Here is a 21,307-nt window from a genome sequence, read left to right on the forward strand (position 1 = left end):
GAGCAGATTTACCAAGATTCACAATATGCAACTATGTGCAATAGTCTCCCTTGCACAACCAAAATTAGCATTGCATTGTATATACTGCGCATTGTGCCGCAATGATGGCATCAGCCACACACATGCAAATAACTCTGTTATTTGTGACAAATATGATTTTTAATTTATGCAAAGACAGAGAAACAATACTTTGTATGAGTTTTGTGTTTTGAGTAAACCCTTGAATGCAATTCTTTTGTGCAGACAGCCACCTAAGGGTAAATTGGGCACTGTGTGTAATTTTAGCAAATATCACACCTAATATGCTTTGAAATATTTTGGCATTTCCCATTGTCTGTTGTTTGTACTGGGCTATGCTAGTTTGTATGGCTTTAGTTTAGTTGATATGGCTTTGCTTCGAGTTCTAGGCCTGTTGGTGTGGTTCCTACCCCATTACACCCACTTTGCAAGAATTCTAAGGGGTTTTGTGCTACGCGACTAGAATTAGATTACTCAACATTATGTTGTTACATATATATTATAATTTATGGAATAATAAAATGTAAGAGGAGAGAGGGTGCATTTCAATATCAGTAAATAAGACCAGTTCTAGAAATCCTTGGTATAGTGAAAGGGAAGGGACATGGGGTATTGAGGCTGACATTGTGACATCGAAGATTTGCTCAGGTAAAATGGGTCATGCTGAGTGCGCAGGGTAAGTTGATACTGGGAGACTGAGTATAGGAGTAGTAGGTAGGAAGTGGGGACAGTTTGAAAGTTGGAAGTATTTAGAGGTCAGGAGGGATGTGACAAAATATAGGGTAGCTTCGGTGCTGGGGAGGAAGTTGGAAGGGAATAGTTTACAATTGGAGGTAGTTTCAGCATTGGAGGGGTAGTTTGAAGGTGGAGTTCGCATGAAGGTAGGGGTAGTTTGTTTGAAGGGGTGACTTTGTTCTAGAAGGTAGTAAGTGGAGATACTCTGACTGTAGGCAGAGTTCTTTGACAATAGGAAGTAGTTTGAGTGGAGAGGTAGTCTAAAAGTATGGGGTAGCGAGAAGATTGGGTCGTTTTGGTGTTGGAGCGGTTGTTTTGGTGCAGTTTGGGTGAAGGTGGTTAGGTTGAAAGGGGGGGATCATTTGAGCATAGAAGTGCTTGATTGAAGGTAGAAGGGGACAGTGTGAGGGAAGATTGGGATATCTGATGGTTGGGATAGTTTAAGGGGCAGTATCGGGTAAAAGTGCATTAGCCCTGGCTGTGTATTAGTGACATTTAAAATTAGTTTCAGCCACACTGCAAAGCATCTGCACTGCTGTACAGCATGGCTACAAAGCATTGCCAAAGCAATAGCTCTCATAAGCAAGACCTTTTGGCTTTGCCAGTGCTTGTTTTTGATTACAGCGTCAGCTCAGCAAAGTAAGTCTGTGCTGAAGTGGACATTTACAGCTGAAGAGTGAATGTGGCAAGCAACACCTGTGTGTTCTTAGTAACACACACAAAAAGAGCGCGGGGCGATATGAAAGTGCAGAGACCTTGGCATTACTCACGTGCTAATGAGAGATGTTTGTGAGGACAGGCACATACCATGATATCAGGACTCACATTCAATTACTTTGCTTTCTAAACTTTCAGGAATATTGAAACGAGGCACCTTCGGTGCAATTCATTTTAATATTACATTGGGAAACTAAACTGTTATTAGTATACATTGCCACGGTTCCTTCTGCAGATTCCGTGGGTTGTTCCCTCCTAGTATACCCTTTTCCCCCCACAAAAATATGAAAATATTTCTATAGATTTTTACATCTTTTTTGCGCACATGGGGCTGTCTGTAGTGACAGGTGCAGGGTCAAGGCTGTCTCTACGATGGGCCACGGGTCAGATCCCCCTTCTGGCCTGGTAAAAACTGAATTTTTCACATTCTACTGCATTCTCTGGCCTGACACTCCAGCTTATTGAAATGCTTTCGAAGCACTGACAGTCTTTAAAAACTCACATTACTATACTGTACTGACCGTAGGCGACACTGAGTTGGTGTTGAATGCTCTCTGTTTGGCGGGAGGGAGGAGTAGAATGGTTACACTGCTCTCTCCTGGGATGGGTGGGGTCAGGGTATGTAGTTCTTCTGCGGCAAGGGCAGTGGATGGCTCCACTGCTCTCTCCTGGGAGGGGCACGTGGGATGGCGTCTACTGAGCTCTCATGGGGGGCTTGGGTGGAGTGAGAAGGCTTCCACTGCAGGGCTGCTACTGCCCCAACTGCAGAACTCAAGTTAGTCTAGTGATCAGGTGCATTGGACTCACCTGTAGTATCCTGAAGGTCCTGCCAGGGGATTCGTGGTCAAACCCAGTTTGGTGGAACGGTCTGAAGACATTGCTGAGGTCACGGACGGGGTAGATAGGGGACAGGGGACAAGGGTCCTGCACAAGCTGTGATGTTATGAGTGAGGTGTCACAAGCAGAGTAGGTAGAACTGATGTAAGTTTTGGGTTTCCTTCTGCTTTTCCTTCAGCGGCGTAGCTAGGTGGGGGCCGTCCGCCCCAGGCGGCAATATTTTGGGGACAGGGGCTGTCTAGCCCTGGACCGAGTCATGTATGTGCATGTAACTTTCATGATCGAGGTAACTATTAGCGGCGATACTACGTGTGTCTCGGACCTCTTTCGGGTGCTCGCCGTCCTTTTTCTCCAGCACCCCCCCAGGGGGGCGGCAATCTGAAGGATAGCCCCGGGCGCCACAAGCTCTAGCTACGCCTCTGTCTCGAAATATATATTTTTTAAATAGAATGTTTCTGTGCCACACCTTGCTTCTTTTGCTAAACATCAGTGGAGACAAATTTGAAACAACTGGTAACCGAGAGCACATGGTACCGGGAAACAAATAAGGCTTAACAACTGAAAAATTACCTTTTAGCGGACCCCCGGGACCCCTTCCACCTCCCCCTCAGTTCATAGTTTCAAGTTTGCCCCCTGGCACCAGAGAGCAGGCCCCTATATATTAGGAGCACAAACAAGGGCATTAATCAAAGAGGTACACCAGAATAGAGTGGGTGACGTCATATCAACCCGCACCCTTGCGGAAACCCACCTATGCAGGCACCTGGCATTAGTCAGTCTACCACACCTCACACCAGATCATCAGAGGGGTAATATCCACGCACAAGTTGTTGTTTCTTACTTGAACTATATGATGTATAATGTGTTCAATGCTCCATAATGTGTTTAAATTGCCTGAGTGCCTGTGTTCACTTGACGTAATGTTTTACTTCAAATGTACAATGATGTACCACGGAACATAAAACTCTCAATAAAAAAATGTTAAACAAAAAACAACTGAAAAATTAAACTGCCAAATAATCTCTGTCATTCAATGACATCAGCTCAAACACGAAATCTGTTTGACGCCAGATGCTGCAAATACACTTCTACTGTCCAAATACCTGCATGATGCACTTATTGTGCAATTAAAAATGTATTTCGCCAATTAATGGCTTGTAGTCTGTTAAATATAAAAGGATATTTGACCACTTTCACCATAGTTGAAGTCTTACTGATAGCCAATATTCATTTAATTCTGATAATTTTAATGATTCCTACCGCTCGCATATATTTTATCTTGTGTCCATGTTCTAATTTCAAATAGCTTAACAGGTATAGAGGATAGCAGGGTCCCGTACATTTGTCTTATTGTCCGCTATCTATTTCACTCCTTGTGTTGCTGGTGAAGCCTCGTGGCACTGGCAGTGTCATTTATGCCTGTAGGTCCAACTTGACCTCTTCCTTGTATGGAGACTGGAAGCATGCCAGTGCAGCACTCTTCTTCACTCCGGATTTTTAACATTTAATTTGGGCAGACATGTTGTTTCTTTTAAGGTTTTCTGCTTTTCTTTACAGCTTGTGTCTTTTGGTGGGACCTTCTCCTCGCCTCTCTCTTGAACGAAGGACAGTTACTCGTCCACACAACAGGCAAGGTAAGCAGGTCTGCTGAAGGTACAATCAGGATGGGCCCACCTGCATTAAACCTGGCACTGCCCAGGCACCTGAACTCTTCTGGATGGAGATCAGAGGTATGTCAGATGGTGGGAAGTAGCGTGGCTTGGAGTCCTGGAAAATGGGACTTGCATTTGAGGCTCAACAGTGGTTCCTAGCAGTTGGGTGATGATGCTGGCCTGGTCTGGCCATGTTGTTTTCAGAAGGCTGGTAATGGCAATGTTGTGGTTCTGGAGGACAAGTATGATTTTTCAAAAGGTTTACAGTCTCAAAGTGACGTTTTCCCTTTTTATCCCATACCAGTTGCACTTGGCAATTTGTGTTATGGTGCATAATTTCAGGAATGTAAAGAACGTGGAGATTGTGGTGAATGAGTGGAGCCCTCAGTGCTTTTTTGCTTCTCTTGCATCTGAGAAGAAGCAATTCAAGCTATGCCAGCCCTTATAAAGTAGACTCTTTTTTAATTAAGATAACTGCTATCAAGTAACTGGAGGCTAGACTACATATACTACTAAGACAAGATTATTTTGGACACTAGATGTGAACTAATGTAGTGTTGTATAAGTGGCATTATCTTTACTTTGATGCGGTGAGCCACTATCTTTATGGGAAGAATGAAAATAAAGGCCAGGAATATACCAAGAATCCTTTCCTCTGGTTTAGGTCTCCTGCATGTATTCATGTATTCATTCAATGGAAAAGAAACAACAACTGTTAATAGTATTAAAAAAATCTGGTCCAGAAGCCACCAAAATTGAGTGCAAAGACCCAACACACCTAAGCCTGGTGGTTCAAGGGCTTCAATTGTGGCCACTCATAAAAAAATGACTGGTTTAATTACCCCCTACATCATTACTTTAGAGAATTTAGTAGAATGCTTAGACCTTTTATGGTTGGGACAAATAATGTGTTGCAAAAAACTGAAGAGAAGTGGTCAAACCTAGAACTCAGCGAGTAACAGAAGTGGAGCAAAGGATTAGTGATTGACAAACTGTTATAGGAAAGGTAAAAGCAAGGAGACTGATTTTCGCAAACAACAAACCAAAGATTTGGAAAACAGAAATAGAAGAAACAAAAATGGGCCTTATTTGAATTATAGAGGGAACTCTTGGAAATTATTCCGTATCATTCTTGAAGATAAATATCGCAACAATAATGGGCTTGCTGAACACTTCAAATCTAAGTATGAACAAAGCACGTTGCATAGGTTAAAGGAAATTCTTGCAGTTAGTTATCTAGTTGCACTGGACCAGGGGAAAGTCACAACATTCAGTCCATCCATCACTTTTTTCTATACTTTAGTATGTCGCCCTAAGTTGGACAGGTGTGCCCAGATTGGGTCTTGTGCGCACTGTGTCACTGGAATCAAGGTATACCTGGCTGATGAGCCCTAACTAGGGTGAAACCGATCCTGGGTTGCATATATTCCAGATCAAGGACAATATGGCCTAGCAGTCCAAGCTGGACTGTTCCCACTGGAGCAGGATCAAGACTGATTTACATATGGCTGGGTCCAAAATAGGTGGCATGGTACACAGAATAACAATGCACTGGAATGCAGCCTGAGGCTGGGATTAATCCAAGCATTCCATCCATCACTATTTTGTATACTTTATATGTTTGTGTAATAAGCAATTCAAGGTATTAAAAAAAATTATAAACCTCGGATTTCTAGACTGTCCCTACAGCTTGGGTGGCCTGCAGTAGTGCAAAATATCATGCTTTTTTAAGAATGATGGTTAGTAGGTAATACTGGCACTGACATTCCGCAGCAGTGGCACGACTAGTGATTGTTTTAAGCTGCAGTAGAAAACTTTGGGCCTGGCACTTCTATTTTTATAAACCAAGCACTTTTTTTGTTAGTTTCTGTAAAGGTTTTATTTAAAACTATTGATGCATATAAATTGCAATATGACCTTCATTAATATGGCTTTGGAGTGAATCCAAGGTAATAACCTCAACAGACCATACATTTACAAACCCAAAACTCTGGGCTTTCTCATTAGCAAAAAGGGTTTACCAAGCTTCATGAACACGCACATCACAGGTACAGCAAAGGATGCATGAATGCCAGCTTCTGTTACACCCATAACATGTGTAGCATAGAAAACAGCAACAATGCAAGTGTTCCTCACATACACATAACATGTGCAGCACAGACTAAAGCAATATTATCTTCTCTCTTACGCAAAGACCAATGTAACAATATGACTTTGAGCAGTTGCAATTTTGCATACCAGGAAAAGCCTACGCAACAGCATTACAAGTGTCACTCACACTCAGAGAACAGGTACAACACAACAGTTTAAGTAACTTCCATATAGACATTGATGGCTGCTGCATCCTACCAGACTGAAGTTGCCTCTGACTATAAGCCAATTTGCCGCCATGCAGCCACAGCTGGACAAAGGAAGTGTGGAGTGTCTGGACCTCCACAGCTCAATGGCTCCTGGGGGGATGACAAGTGAGTGGTGTAGAGCACTCTTTGCAATTGAGGTTGAACGTGGTTCGGGCTTGGGAGTTTAGCAACTGGAGGCAGAATATTGGGGGGAGTTCGCCTAAGCACCAACATTTCCTTTTCCTAGTCACCTCCTTGTGGCCTTATATTAATAACAGGCACAATACAACTTTATGTAAATCAAGTGGAAAGGAGCCACAGTGGAAGAACTGCCCTTGCTTGCTGTTGCATGTGAAACATCAACATATATTAAATAGGACTTTCCGAAGTGGGCGGAGAATGCCCGTGTTGGAGAGTTACCACTACACCACAACTATAAATAATGAACATATCTGAAAAATGCATTCAGAATTTTAGGTGTATTCCATTTGCCTGGATAGGAACTGAACAGAGACAATCGTCACCGTAATAAGTTTTCTTAACTTGTGCTCAATAAGCAAGTCATCAAATCACTTATTCTTTTGTGGGGTTATGGGGGAGGATAGGCTCGGCTGTACAACACTACATTCTGGGTACCTGTGCTTAATTTGAGCCAGTGGTCTCAGTTGGGGCCCACTAAGCTTCATTTTTGGGGACTGGTACTTATTTTTAATCATGGAGGAAGAGCAAGACAGAGAAGTAGTGTTAAAGCGAGAAAGCAAAGATGAAAAAGAACTTGCAAGAGTGAGATAAAGCACCAGAGAATGTATGTTGATGGATGAAAGAGGCATGAGGTAGAATCAAGACTATGCAGCCCTGGTATTCGGTACCCTGACATTCAGTGGTGCCGGCCACAGGTTTCTGAACAGACTTCAATTCATTTACAAATTAAGAAGTGCTTGGCCCTCATTAAAGTAGGCTGCAAGTAAAGGTAACTATTCACGGTCACCTGACTGATTTGTGTATCATGACTATAAGAGAACCAATGCATAGATGTAAGACTTCTGTCAGATTAAAAGAACAAACACAACAAATTAATTTAATGTACTTTAAATTGGTCTTGAAAAGATATATATAATTACATATAGATATATTTAGTCTTGCAAATATGGGGCATACACTTTTCATGGCATCTCTGTCTTTGTCAGAGTCTTTTTGAAACATGTAACACAATCCGATTTACATCTAAATCAATCTTATTTTGGATTTCCAGAAGTACTCACCATGCCACTTGCTCTGACAACCGGAGCATCCAGGTCAGGATAGACATTGTCCAAGTACCACTTGAAGCTCTTGCACTGAAGTCGCTTCCGAAGGGCTTTTTGCTCCGTTAGGTCTCCAACTTCAATATTTTTGAGATCCATGTGGTAACCCTGCCCATAAAAGAGTTCTTTGTATTCATCCATCCAAACTTCAGCAACACGGGCTAGGTTTCTCTCCACAGTTTTTATCCGGTCTTTAGGGAAAGAATAAGGATTGTCATTTCTGAAGATGTGACCCACTCTGGAGCAGGGGTTGATTTCAATCTCTCCCCCACACATCCAAACCTACGAAAGACAACAGGTCAGAAGAATAGACACAGGTTAGTTACAATATCATTGTGTATACAGAGACTGTTTAATGACTGTCAGATCCAAGCACGCTATGGTGCAGTATTAAACAATTCATTTTCACAACTGACAACAGCAAACACAAATCTTATCCCTAAAGAACCCATATATATATAAGAAAGAAAGGAAGAAGGATAGAAACGAAGAAAGAAAAAAAGAAGGGAAAAAGAAAACGTGTTAACAGACATGAAAAAGCGGACTCTAGAGCGCTTTGAGACATATTATGAGAGTGTTGTGAGTGAGAAAGGGCCTGCTGATTGGTGCTTAAATAGTTTATTTCATTCTCAAGGCCGATCTATTTTATATTTATATTTCGCAGGACCCTTGGGAAAAGCATTAAGATTTTCCCAACCAAATCCAATCTCCTGATGTCTATAATGCTATATATAATATTGAATGGATTTAAAGAAAGGTGTTAATATAAAGTCAATGAAATAACTCTCAGCCAGGGAGTTCATAATGCATATGTTGGATCTTTGTGTATTGATTCTGCAGAATTAATTCTTTGTTGAACAAATTCCAATTCAATAGAGGAAACTGCTTGTTTTTTTTCTCAGCTAGAATCATACAAATACATGCTCAATGGAAGATAAAGGCATGTAGGATTATTCAACGCCCCTTTTAAAAAATGAATAGCACCATGGATAAACCACATTAATTAAAAAGTTAGGTAAGTAGGAAAGCATGAGGAGGATGAGATGGAAAAGTAAGATTTTAAAATTATGAAAGACAAACTTCCAAAGGTAAATTGCATTTTCAGAATCACAGTTTAGATCTCAGGACCTGAAAACGAGATAGATGTTCAATAACCACTAGTTGTATAACGGGAATCCTTCAAATTATTAAAGTGAAATCCTAAATTGAGGGTACATGGTAGAATGGTGATGAGGGACAAAGACAGAAGTTGGAATGGCTCTTAAGGCTGAGTTTCAAATTTCTTCCATTAGGGGTTTTTGTAAAGCATATTATGGTGGCCTCAGAGCACCTTGGGGTACAGAAACAGGGCAATTTGCAGTTGAGCTCACTTAAAAACACCTGGCAGTGGTAAAGCAACTGATAATCAAGTAAAGATGGAGAATACCCATAGATTACCATTAAAATATGCCTCAAACATGATGACAAATCCTTTAAAAAGTAGTCCTTAAACATTAGTAAAAAGAAAAAGGGCCAGAGGCTATTTTAGGCATCTAAACTGGGTTTCAGCACAGATTCAACAGAAAGGTAGCCACTGAGAGTGGGCATATTGGCTCCCACTAGGACGTGTGTAAGATGGGACTCCATATATGCACTGGGCAACAGCTCTGCCACCCTCAAAGACTAAGGACACTCTTCCAGTTTACTGTCTATAAGAGGTAGGTGATGTGTTCAGTTTCTGGTGGTGCTATGTGTGTTTAATAGCACAAACCCACAGTAAAGCAACCTGGAACTGCATCACAACAAACATATAGTTTATGTAATGGGGTGCCTAGCAGGAGTCAGTGCCATGAATAGTTTGACTTGCTCATGTTCAGAGCTGAATTCCACCTCCTATAGCAGATAAAGTGGCCCTCACTTACAATACATGCAACCTAAGTATACTCATGATTTGAAATAAATAACATAAACATTGAATATTCATTTATTATTAGGCATACTACCTGGATCATAAATACCTTAAATGAAAGTTCCATATTTTCACCACCCCAAACATCTAAGCCAGGATCATATGTTCCAAGTTCAAAGAAATATTTCTTATCAATAGAAAACAATCCCCCGGCCATTACTGGACACCTGGTTAGGAACAAATGACATTAATATATAATGAAAACAAAACAAAACATAACATGACTTATGAGCATGCATACCAGAAATGTTCAGGTATAATTATAGAGAAAATTAGACCAGCAAGTATTTTAATGTATCCATTAATCAATCAATCAACCTTAAATGTGTGCTATAGAATGAAAAATCCTAAAACAAAGCAACTGTATAAACACAGGAATTGAAATAAAACATCAATCTGCTCAATCAAGACAGCGGGTATAGTATGTCCCACTCTGTGTAAGCCCGGAGGTGATATATGTGTGCACTTACAAATGAAACACCAATGATACATAGTTTACAGTCTCATGGGCAACAGTGTTATGTATGTTGTAGAGGGATCCAGGTAACGGGTCCTGCTTCCTCCGTTTCTGGAAACGATTTACAGATGTAGCAATCGTAGCCTAAATTTCAGCTACATGATTTTGGTAAATATTGGTTCATCTTCACCCAATTAGATTTCCTGCACTGAGTATTTATTACAAAAGTGGTAACTCAAGGTCATAATATGTCTGCAGTGTGTTCCGCTCAACACCAATTGGCCCAGTTTCAGTGTGCTGATTCTGTTGATTCAATAGTTGTTTTGCAAAGTAGATACTAGTCAGACTATAATGGCAAAAGCTTTCTTTTAGACAATAGACATCAGGTTTGCCTTCTTGATAAGGCTGGACTGGAGTATGTTGAAGATGGTGTAATGATGTAACATGGCTCCATGCCAGAACACTAGGCATGGAACCAGCTTGTTCTGAGGTTCTGTCATGTGAGGGTTCTATGATGACAGTTGATATGCTGGCTGTTGGTTGAGGCTGTAATAAATACCTCTTACCACATATCTTCATCTGGTGTGGATTTACTTTATTACACTGGCGACGTTTGGGCGGAGAAAAGAACCCAGAGGAAGGGACAGCCTCAACAGCAACAAAGAAGGAAGAGCTTGGATTATTTCAGTGAAAAAAAAGGTGATAACTTACAGAGACGTGCTGGATGAGGATCCAGCGTTTTGAAGCATGTTCAAGCAGTGAAAAGTGGGAAATTGCGGTTGTAAGAGCCTTGTGGAAAGCTGTTTGAGCAGGTACTGAGGATCAAAGTGGTCTCTGTATGCTTCACGACGTCTGAAGGTCAGTGAGCAATTGAAAAAGGACTGAAGGCTGTGGGAAAGGTTGGCGGCCATCTTGAGTGTGGTGAAAGGAGAAGAACAAGCCAGACTAACTAAAGAAAATAGACCGGATGTTTGGTAGCGGCCATTTTGAGTGAGGAAAACGATCCGAGATTGCTCAAAGAGGAAGAAAGCCCAACTGCCTGAAGAAAATGGACCAAATGTTTCGTGGCGGCCATCTTAGATGAGGAAGAGTTTGGTTGCGGCCATTTTGAGTGAGGAAAACTATCCGAGATTGCTCAAAGAGAAAGCAAGCCCAACTGCCTGAAGAAAGTGGACCAAATGTTTTGTGGCGGCCATCTTAGATGAGGAAGAAGGAATTTTTTCTTATATATATATATATTTTTTTTTTTTAATTCTTTTTTGCAGCACAAGTGTTGGAGGACATCGAAGAAGATCATCGACGGTCTATTGGAAGTTGAGAATTGGACGGAGATTGGATAAGGATCACTATATTGGTTGGTGGTCAGGGGAATAAACGTTTCTTTTGAAACTTGATTACACTTGTGGAATACAAGTATTTGAGCGTTGTAAATTGAATTAAACTGAAAAGGTCATCTGCGGTGACAAACACACCATCAACAAACGTGTTTGATATAGCGGTATCGTGCTGGGACATATGGTGACTGACACATCTTTTGGACTTTAAGCACTTTTAGCAACTAGTTGGGTTGTGGGGAAGTAGTGATTTACACCTCTTGTGAGTATGCAGAATGTTACAGCGCCGCCGTTTTTCTTGTCAGATCCAGGAGAACCGGTTATTAAGTGGATCATCCCTCCTGTCGGCCACACCACACCCCCGAAAATGTGCTACACGACTATGATTCCAGATGCGACCATCATCCGTCTTGACAGCATTTTTAAACAGCTTAATGATAGTTTTTGGAGAGGTATATTTTGACCAATTTTGACACCCAACAGGAGCTCTGACCTTTACTTTATCTCCAACCTCAAAATTTGTAACTTTCGCATTATTCCTTCTATCAACATAAATCTTCCTTTTGTTTTGCAGAGACACTTCTTTGTCTCTCCATTCCCCAATACCATTGTTTTTCAAACCCTTCCCAGCAACCATCCAGCCAGGACACAAACAAGTATTTGGAGACCTTCCCCTGAGCAGTTCAAAAGGAGTCTTCCCCGTTGATGCATGAGGAGTGTACCTGTAGGCTGTTATACGACACTGCAGTTCTTTTCTCCAATCTAAACAGTTTACCTTTGCTAATTGTATACTCTCCTTTAAAGTCCTGTTAAATCTCTCCAAAGCACCATTTGCCTCTGGATGATATAATGCAATTTTTTTTATGTTCAATTCCACATTTTACAAAATACTCCTCCATCTGAGCAGAACAGAACTGCGGACCATTGTCAGAAAGAATAGAGTTAGAAAAACTCTCTCGTTTGAACACAGATTCTAAAAAACTGATCACAGAAAGAGAAGTGATCTCTCTCACCAAACTCACCTCCACCCATCGTGAATACAAATCCAGCTACACCAACAGGTAAGGAGTCTGATGTTCTCCATGCAATGGTCCCACAATATCGATAGCTAATTCATCCCATGGACTTTTTGGTAAACTTCTACAAACCATAGGTGAATATCTTGGTTTGAGCACCTTATCACTAGCTTGACAAGGCGTACACTCCCTAACAGTACGTTCCACCATCAAATCTAATCCAGGCCACTAGAAATCCTGTCGGATGCGCTCTTTGGTTTTAGAAATGCCCATATGCCCTTCATGAGCCATGTTCACGATGACTTCTCTCAAACTCAATGGGGGAATCATTCTTGTGCCCCTCATTAGAACCCCATCAACAACAGCTAACTCATTCGCAACTAAGGACCAAGGTTTAACCAGACTTCGAGACTTATGCTGTTTCAAAAGAGACATCACAGAACACAATTCACTATCCTTTTGCAACTCATCCCTCCATTCATCTTCCTTTACAGCCCCCAGCGTAACGTCACAAACTCTTATGCCACACTCAGCATCACACTGATCATTTTCATCCTGAGATTTATCATTCTCTACCACCTCCACCAATCTCGACAGACAGTCTGCCGTTACATTTGCCTTTCCTGGAATGTATTCAAACATGAAGTTATACTCCTGTAAGGAAATGACCCATCTCCTGATCCTCGAGGAAATTGAGTCCAAACCCTTCTTCTCAAAAATTTCTTTCAGGGGTTTATGATCAGACCTGACAACGAAAGAAGATCCCCACACGAACTTTCTGAACTTGTTTATGGCCCAGAAAATTGCCAACGCTTCCTTCTCTATAACAGAATAACCTATCTCCGCACCTTTCAAACATCTTGAAGCACAAGCTATTAGCACCTCTTGGCCCTTCCTGATCTGAAAGAGAAGAGCACCCAGCCCCTTTATACTCGCATCAGTAACAATGAAAGTGGGATTCCCAGGTACAAAAGCTTGTAAGTTTGGTGCATTCCTGAGATCATTTTTTACTTGTTTAAACTCAGCACCACACTCTTCCGTCCAAACAAACTCTGCATTCTTACACATCAACTTCCTTAGATTTACTGTCTTATCTGCAAAATTTCGTATAAATTTGTTATAAAATTCTGCCATACCTAAGAATGAAGAAACCTCATCTTTTGTACACGGTTCTTTTAACATTTCAATAGTGTCCACCAAATCCTTTTTTGGACTTACCCCCTGCCGTGAAATATGATGACCCAAATAGTCCAGTTCAGTGACTCCAAATTTACATTTGCTTCGCCTAAGAGATAACCCAGCATCAAGCATCCTTTTAAGCACAGCATGTACCCTCTCATCATGTTCTCTCACGTCTCTCCCACATATTAATACATCATCCTGGTAGCACTTTACGCCTGAAATTCCTTTAAAAAGATCTTCCATAATCCTCTGGAATACAGAGGCCGCAGAAACAAGCCCAAACGGCATACGCAAAAACTTGAAGGCCCCCATTGGCGTAATGAAAGCTGTTAATTCTTGACACTCTTTACTCAACGGAACCTGATGGTATGCTGATGCCATATCCAGAGTGGTAAAATAACCAGCACCATCCAACGATGATACTAATTCCTCAATATTGGGAAGTGGGAACTTGTCAACCACTACTTCTTTATTTAAGGCACGAAGATCCACACATAAACGGATTTCATTATTTGGTTTACGTGCCACAACAATGGGAGCTAACCACTCCGTTGCCTCTACAGGCTGTATAACACCAGTGGACAACAATTTATCTATCTCTTTTTGTACAGCATCTTAGATACAAATGGGAATGCGTCTAACTTTTGCCACAACTGGTACTGCACCCTGTTTCAACTTAATATGGTGATTGTACCCCTTTAAACACCCCAAGGTGTCACTGAACAATTCACCAAACGCTCTCACAAACTTGTTTTCGTCACCCTCAATAGATTGTACCTGAACAGATGGATGTGCATTAGGATTGAGAATGACACCCAAACGAGCTTGATGACTCCAGCTCAACAAATTATCACCCCTCTCAGCAACATAAATCCTAGCATCAGTGAACCTACCATTGTACTCAATGCAGTCATCAAAATAACCTAATAACTTAATTGGCAACCCACCATAACCCGTAGGTTTAATATTAGGTTTGGACAGTTTCTTCCTTCCTTGAAAATTCTTCATAAAAAGATCCTTTGAGAGAAACGTGATGTGAGAGCATGAATCAAATTTCATTTTGACTCTAACATCCCCCACCAAAACCCACTCAGAGGGATGTTCCACCTCACTCTCACTAACTTGAAAACTGACTTCCTTTATTTCTGATCTTGAATCTCTCCTATTCCTCATCCTACAATTTTTCCCAAAATGTCCTCTTTTTCCACATACATTGCAAGTAACCCTATTAGCAGGACACTCACTTGCATTAGCCATGTGTCCAAACCTTCCACATCTGTAGCAATTTCCCTGAAAAGTTGTTGCAAACCTCCTATTCCCTTGTGTCTTTCCTGCGTTTTTTTCTATTACAACACCTTTCTCGCAGACACCCTCATAATTTTTTTCCCTCTCATCTTTTTGTATGGCTCGACACTCCACTTCTTGTGCTTTTACACTGATCTTGTCTTCTTTATGTTCTTTACTTAGTTCTCCAACACACTTTAACATATGCTCTACCCTTTTTGCAATACTAATAACCTCATCCAACGGTGGCTCGTCCTTTAGCCAGAGTTCTTCCCTCACTTTATCACTGCAACACCTCAGCACAAACTGATCTCTAATCCTTTCCTCTACCAACGCCCCAAATTTACAACTTGAAGCCAACTTCCGCAAAGCCATAATATATTCTTCCACACTCTCCTCTTTTCTTTGCTCCCGCAAACCAAAATGGTACCTTTCCATAATAGTACTAATCTTTGGCAAGTAATGTAAATCTAGTTGTCTTGCACATATTTCATATTCATTCAACCCCCTCTGATCATTTTGCGACAAAGGAGGTAGATTTTCCAACACCTCTTGTCCTTCGCCCCCTAAACAATGTAACAAAAGTGCCTGCTTCCTTTCACCACTCAAATTCGTTCCACACACCCTGGCATAATTTTCAAAAATCTTTTTTAACTGTGAAGATTCTGAGGTGATTACCACAATTCAGGATGTTGTGAATGGAACCTTTGAGGATATTTCTGAAAATAGCTGGAGATGTTGTGAGAAGGAGGATATCATATGGCAAACTGTCAAAGAGTATATTTTGAAGGGTTGGCCAGAAAGGAAAATGTTACCAGAAGAGTTTATGCCAATGCATAGAGTTGCAGATTCTCTGGTATTAGAAGGTGATTTGATGTTTAAAGATGGTAAGTGTGTGCCTCCTTGTGGAATTCAAAAGGTCATTATAGACTTGGCACACAAGTCACATCCAGGAATATCAGCGATGAAGCGTTTGGTTAGAAATTATTTCTGGTGGCCTGGTTTGGATCGCATGGTAGATCGCATTGTAAGAGAATGTGATGTGTGCATGGCAAGTGAGAATATGTTAAAACTTAACACTCCTCCTTTAAAGAATACTGAATGGCCAACTGAGCCTTGGAAGAAAGTGGCATTTGACATTTCTGGTCCTTTCTTGTGTTTACCGCGTGATTCCCAGTATGCATTTGTCTTAGTGGATTATCACTCCAAATGGCCAGAAGTTAAATTTTCCTCAGGTGCCTCGACCAATTTAGTCATGGAATTTTTCAAAGAGATTTTTTGGTTTATAAGTTTCTTGGGTGAGTGTGGGATTGTTCAAAAAAGAAGTGCAATTTATCATCCAGAAACTAATGGGGCTGTGGAACGAGTAAACAAAACTCTAAAGGAGAGTATACAGCTTGCGAGGGTAAACAATCTAAACTGGAAGGAGGTTTTGCAAGAAAGAATAACAGCTTACCGCATGTCTCCTCACATGACTACTGGGAGATCACCTTTTGAACTTTTCAGAGGTAGGGCGCCTAATTCTAAGTTGTGTCCAGGTTGGATGAGGCTTAACAAAGGTTTGGTTAATAACCAAATTGGTTCCTGGAGAGAGAGAGAACTAGATAAACAGGTAGAGAGGAAAGTTTATTTTGATAGGAGGAAATCTGTACAATCTAAAGAGGTAAAAGTGGGTGACTTGGTGAAAATAAAAGCTCCGGTTGGATGCCAACCTGGTTCTAAGTTTACTAGGTGCAAGTCTATAGTCAAATTGTTCAAAAATGCTGTTAAAACTGATGATGGCCGGATATGGAACAAAAATCGTGTTGTGACTGTTAATCACAATTTGTCTTCCTTCAATGAGCAGGGGGTTTCTAACGACTCGTCATGTTCTTTGGCGGGTTCGTCTGTTTCCCCCTCAGATAGGTCTCCCAGGACAGTTATAGGCGTTAGAGGAAGGAGTCAGAGGTTGCGGAGACTTCCAGAATACATGAAAGACTATGTGTGATTTATTTCTTTGCTTTGTATATCATCCTGTGTATGTAGTGATGTTTATTGTTTATTATTGTAAAGGGGGGAAGATGTGTGACATTGTACCAGCAAATAAAGAAACTAGGGCTATACATCACTCAAGGTTATCAAATGATATTCTTGCGTTATTGCCATTATGCTCAATTCTAGGACATATGTTAGTTGTGGATGGAAGAGCATCAGTTTAAATAGGAACTTTCATCAACTGATGGGGAAGGAGATTTGCAAATGTTCCAGAATGTATAACCATAAAGGGCTGTTGCCGCTCCCTGAAACCTCAATTCTGCAAGAAAGGTGTTGATGGATTAGCCATCCAAACTGGACCTGAATCTAGAGCATGAACCCAATTTGGGATTCACCAAATGCACAGATTTTGACAGTATTTCTTATCACTCTAAGGTCCCAATTAGGATGTCGGGCAGATTCCGAGAGGAAATGCTGAAGAGCTGAGAAGAGATTTTGAGGTCAGTATCTCATCATTCGCAAATATATACGATCACAGTTGATAGCCTGTTCAACCACAGGTTATAATTTGGTAATTAGAGCACTGATAGAAATGCATGATAAATCAGTAAAGAGAACATTGTACAGGCAAGAACCCACCTCCGGTGAAGTCACTGCCTCTCTTCAAACTCGCTGTGCATTCACGATGCACTGAAGCAAACTAGTGCATCATCAACTCAATAAGAGCCTTGAATAATAAACAATCTAATCTCAGCTTAGCCCACCTAGTTCTTACTGCATTAAATATCTTAATGCAGCTAAAGACGGCTGTTTTTAATTCATAGAACGCATCACAAAGTCACACCTGCAGATTTTTTATGTGCCTTAGAATATATATGAACTAAGGAGATAAACTTTGAAAAAGCACTGGCCTCTCTTATCCACACACTATACGTGTAGCAAACGAGAAGCTTTCATTTCTGTCTCTTACAAGCCAAAATAAGGAAGAAAACATACAGAAAATGTTGCACTGACAGTATGGGGACTGTCCTTCGTCATGGAATTAATGAATTAATAAGTTTATTGTGTGATTACTTAAAATCATTACAATATAAACTTAGAAACATATATCATGAATGAAAATGGAATCGAACTTTAAAATCGTAGCAGTGGGAGGGTGTGAGTGAAGCCAATGCTGACTGTGTGGTTAACAAATAAGGATATAATATCAATATATTTCATTTGTTGAGTCCCTAAGGAAAAGTGGTCCATACAGTGTGGGGTTCTGTTATAGTATAGCACGTCAAACTATTAGTCACTCTCTCCGTTTGCCTTTTTTTTTTCAAGAGTGAACATGCTTGGTAAATGAATTTGCCGAAATTGGCCATATTCTTCAGTAACCAAGGTGTAGAGCTGGAAGATGGCATCCTTTGCTGTGCGAGTGCCCAGTAGGAGGATTGTGGGTCTGAGGTAGATTTTGCGGGCTTGCTACAGAGCCGGGCAACATAGGAGTATATGTGCCAGGGACTCTCTTCTATAGTTGCATAGATGACACTCTGTGATATCTGTAAGCGCTTTCCAGGTTGGATATAGTTCTTTTATGGGAAGCAGATGTAGTCTTGCGGCTAAGATCTGATATAATGCCTTACTCCCCACGGCCTGCGTGAGATGGCGGTTGGTTGGTTGTAGGACTTGTGGAAGTCACAGAGTTTCTTGGAAATTCCCGGCAACAAGGGATTCCATGTCCAGATTATGGGAGCAGAAATGCAGTTGTTTTTTTATAGTGAATTTGATTGTGGCATAGTCGATTATAGTCAGGTCCCATTTCTCAGTGGCTAACTGCAATAGCTCCTTTGCTGCTGAAAGCTTAACTGACCAGGGATTATTTGGTTTTGTGAAAATGGTTTTTATGACAGCCTTCATGGAGTTAGCTGGGGCCATAGTTGCCAGGAGGTAGTATTTTGCTAGGATGGCCAGCACTTCTAATTTTTGTTGGATGAGGTCGAACTCAATGCAGACCAAGGTGTTTCTAGTGGATACGGGCAAGTGATATACTTTTTTATATGCAGCGCATTGAATTTTCTCCAGGTCCACTGCGAGCATTCCCGGAAATGCCTGTTGCGCAGTTAAGTGATGGTAGCAGTTTGGCCAGCAATACCCTTCGGATAGCCGTAGTTGTTGGGCTGTCTAGAGTGGCATGGAGCTCGCAAAGGGAGTACGTGACCATCTTCCCTTTCAGCAACAGATTTTGTAGATGGGACGAAGGGCGGCCAGTCTCCCTTTGCCAGGTGCCTAGGTAGTTGTAGCTTTGCACACAGTCCAGGCTCAATGTACCCAAGCACCATTTAATGAGCTTTTTCTTTGGGTAGCTTCCGAAGATCACAGTTTTAGATTTGCTCTCATTAGCTGTCAGCATGTTTTTGGTGTTGCATTCGGCTGGGGCGTTGAGAGCTTTGTGGAGGCCTGTTCGTGTGTGGTCCAGAAGAACTAGGTTATCGGCTTACTGCATTATATGGATTTTGTATCCCCAATTTTTGGGGTGGGGAGGGAGGCCCTCTGCGATGCCAGGCCCAGATCTGCAGTGTAGAGGTTGAATACTAGCTGCAATAGCTCCTTTGCTGCTGAAAGCTTAACTGACCAGAGATTGTTTGGTTTTGGTAAAATGGTTTTTATGACAGCCTTCATGGAGTTAGCTGGGGCCATAGTTGCAAAGTGGTAGTATTTTGCTAAGGTGGCGAGCTCTTCTAATTTATGTTGGATGAGGTCAAACTCAAGGCGAACCAAGGTGTTTCTAGTGAATGCGGGCAAGCGATATACTTTTTTATATGCAGTGCATTACATTTTCTCCAGGGCCACTGCAAGCATTCCCGGAAATGCCTGTTGCGCATAGTTAAGAGATGGTAGCAGTTTGGCCTGCAATACCCTTCAGATAGCCGTAGTTGTTGGGCTGTCTACAGTGGCATGCAGCCTGCAAAGGGAGTACGTGAACATCTTTCCTTTCAGCCACAGTTTTTGTAGATGGGACGAAGGGTGGCCAGTCTCGCTTAGCCAGGTGCCTAGGTAGTTGTAGCCTTGCACACAGTCCAGGCTTAATGTAACCAAGCGCCATTTAATGAGATTTATCTTTGGGTAGCTTCCGAAGATCACAGTTTTAGATTTGCTCTCAATAGCTGTCGGCATGTTTTTGGTGTTGTATTCAGATAGGGCGTTGACAGCTTTGTGGAGGCCTGTTCTTGTGTGGTCCAGAAGAACTAGGTTATCGGCGTACTGCATTAAATCGATTTTTATTCCCAGGTTTGGGGAGGTGAGGTAGGCCCCCTGCAGTGCCAGGCCCAGAACGGTGGTGGCGAGGTTGAATACTAGCAGAGCCAAAACACAGCCCTGCTATAGCCCCCGATCAGTGACAATTTTTTTTGTAGCTGACAATGTGGAAAGTTTTATCCTTACCCAGGTTCGCAACTACAATTATGTAATAGCTCGCAGTAGGCTTGGGCAGATGTTCCAACCCACCATTTTCCGCCAGAGGATGTTTCTATCAATCCTATCTATGGCTGCTGAGTAATCAATGACGCATGTGAAGACTGGGAGGGAACAGCGACATCTGCTTGTTGGGCTGGATATGACAAGACTGTGATATTGTCAACAGTAGAGTCCCCTGGTCTGAACCCGGTCTGGTAAAATGGCAGTAGGCCTTCTGAGTCAACCCAGTCGGATAGCTTCTGCAAAAGGGTGCTTGCGTATGCCTTCTTCTCGATATCCATTAGAGCGATCATTCAATAGTTCCTGGGGTCGGTGTCTGCACCTTTTTTGAAAATAGGTTGCAGCAGTGAGCCCCTCAAAGAGTCTGGGACCTCCTCAAAGAACCTACATTCGGCATACAACATAGCAAGATTTGTAGGCTAGAAGTTGATGTCCTCCCTGAAGAGGGAGCCGGGCATGCCATTGGGGCCTGGTGCTCCATTTTTCAGGATCCTTTTTAAAACAGAACGGACAGCGGCCACACTTGGAGTTGAGAGTTCCCCTGAGGGCCTGGAGCAATCAGTTCTGGTAGTTTATGGTTGGCTCTGCATGTGTTAACCCTTTACGTGTGTAGGTTTTTGGTCGCTGGTGTAGACAGACCTCACATGCGTTTCCCATATCTCTGCGGGTATATAATTCCCTGTGTTAGAGGATCCATGGATTAGATTGTTTGAATATCCCCAGAATTGTTAGGCCTTGTTTGGTGCCAGCAGGTCGAGAATCGCTACCCATTTCTCCTTGGTGGCTTCTTTTTTTTAGGTTACAAACAATATGCTTATGAGCCTTTGTTGCTAGTTGTAGCTGCTTCTTAGAGGATTCAGTTCTTTTTTTATGTGCCCTTTGTTTTCTTTTTAATGGCTGCGTACTTTGTTTGATCTCTGGAGCTAAGCCTGGAATATGAGTTCATGTGCTTGTTTTGGTTATGTTATTTGTTATGTTATTTGGTATTTTTATAGCGCACAGCTGCCCCAGCAAAGGGGCGTCCTGGCGCTTTGACAGATGCTATAACATA

At 41.7% G+C, this 21,307-nt stretch overlaps 1 protein-coding gene across 1 annotated transcript in view; it reads right to left on the reverse strand.

Annotated features, from left to right (window-relative positions):
* GALNT5 (polypeptide N-acetylgalactosaminyltransferase 5) overlaps positions 1–21,307 on the reverse strand; it is a 207,211-nt gene that overhangs the window by 44,322 nt on the left and 141,582 nt on the right. Inside the window, exons 6-7 of the mRNA XM_085645516.1 lie at positions 9,600–9,717; positions 7,561–7,884 (exon numbers count right to left, since the gene is read on the reverse strand). Of these exons, the coding sequence (XP_085501642.1) occupies positions 7,561–7,884; positions 9,600–9,717 (442 nt within the window). The remainder of the gene's footprint in view (positions 1–7,560; positions 7,885–9,599; positions 9,718–21,307) is intronic.

The sequence above is a fragment of the Triturus cristatus genome, chromosome 3_1 (assembly GCF_964204655.1).
Source record: "Triturus cristatus chromosome 3_1, aTriCri1.1, whole genome shotgun sequence".
NCBI classification, from domain to species: domain Eukaryota; kingdom Metazoa; phylum Chordata; class Amphibia; order Caudata; family Salamandridae; genus Triturus; species Triturus cristatus.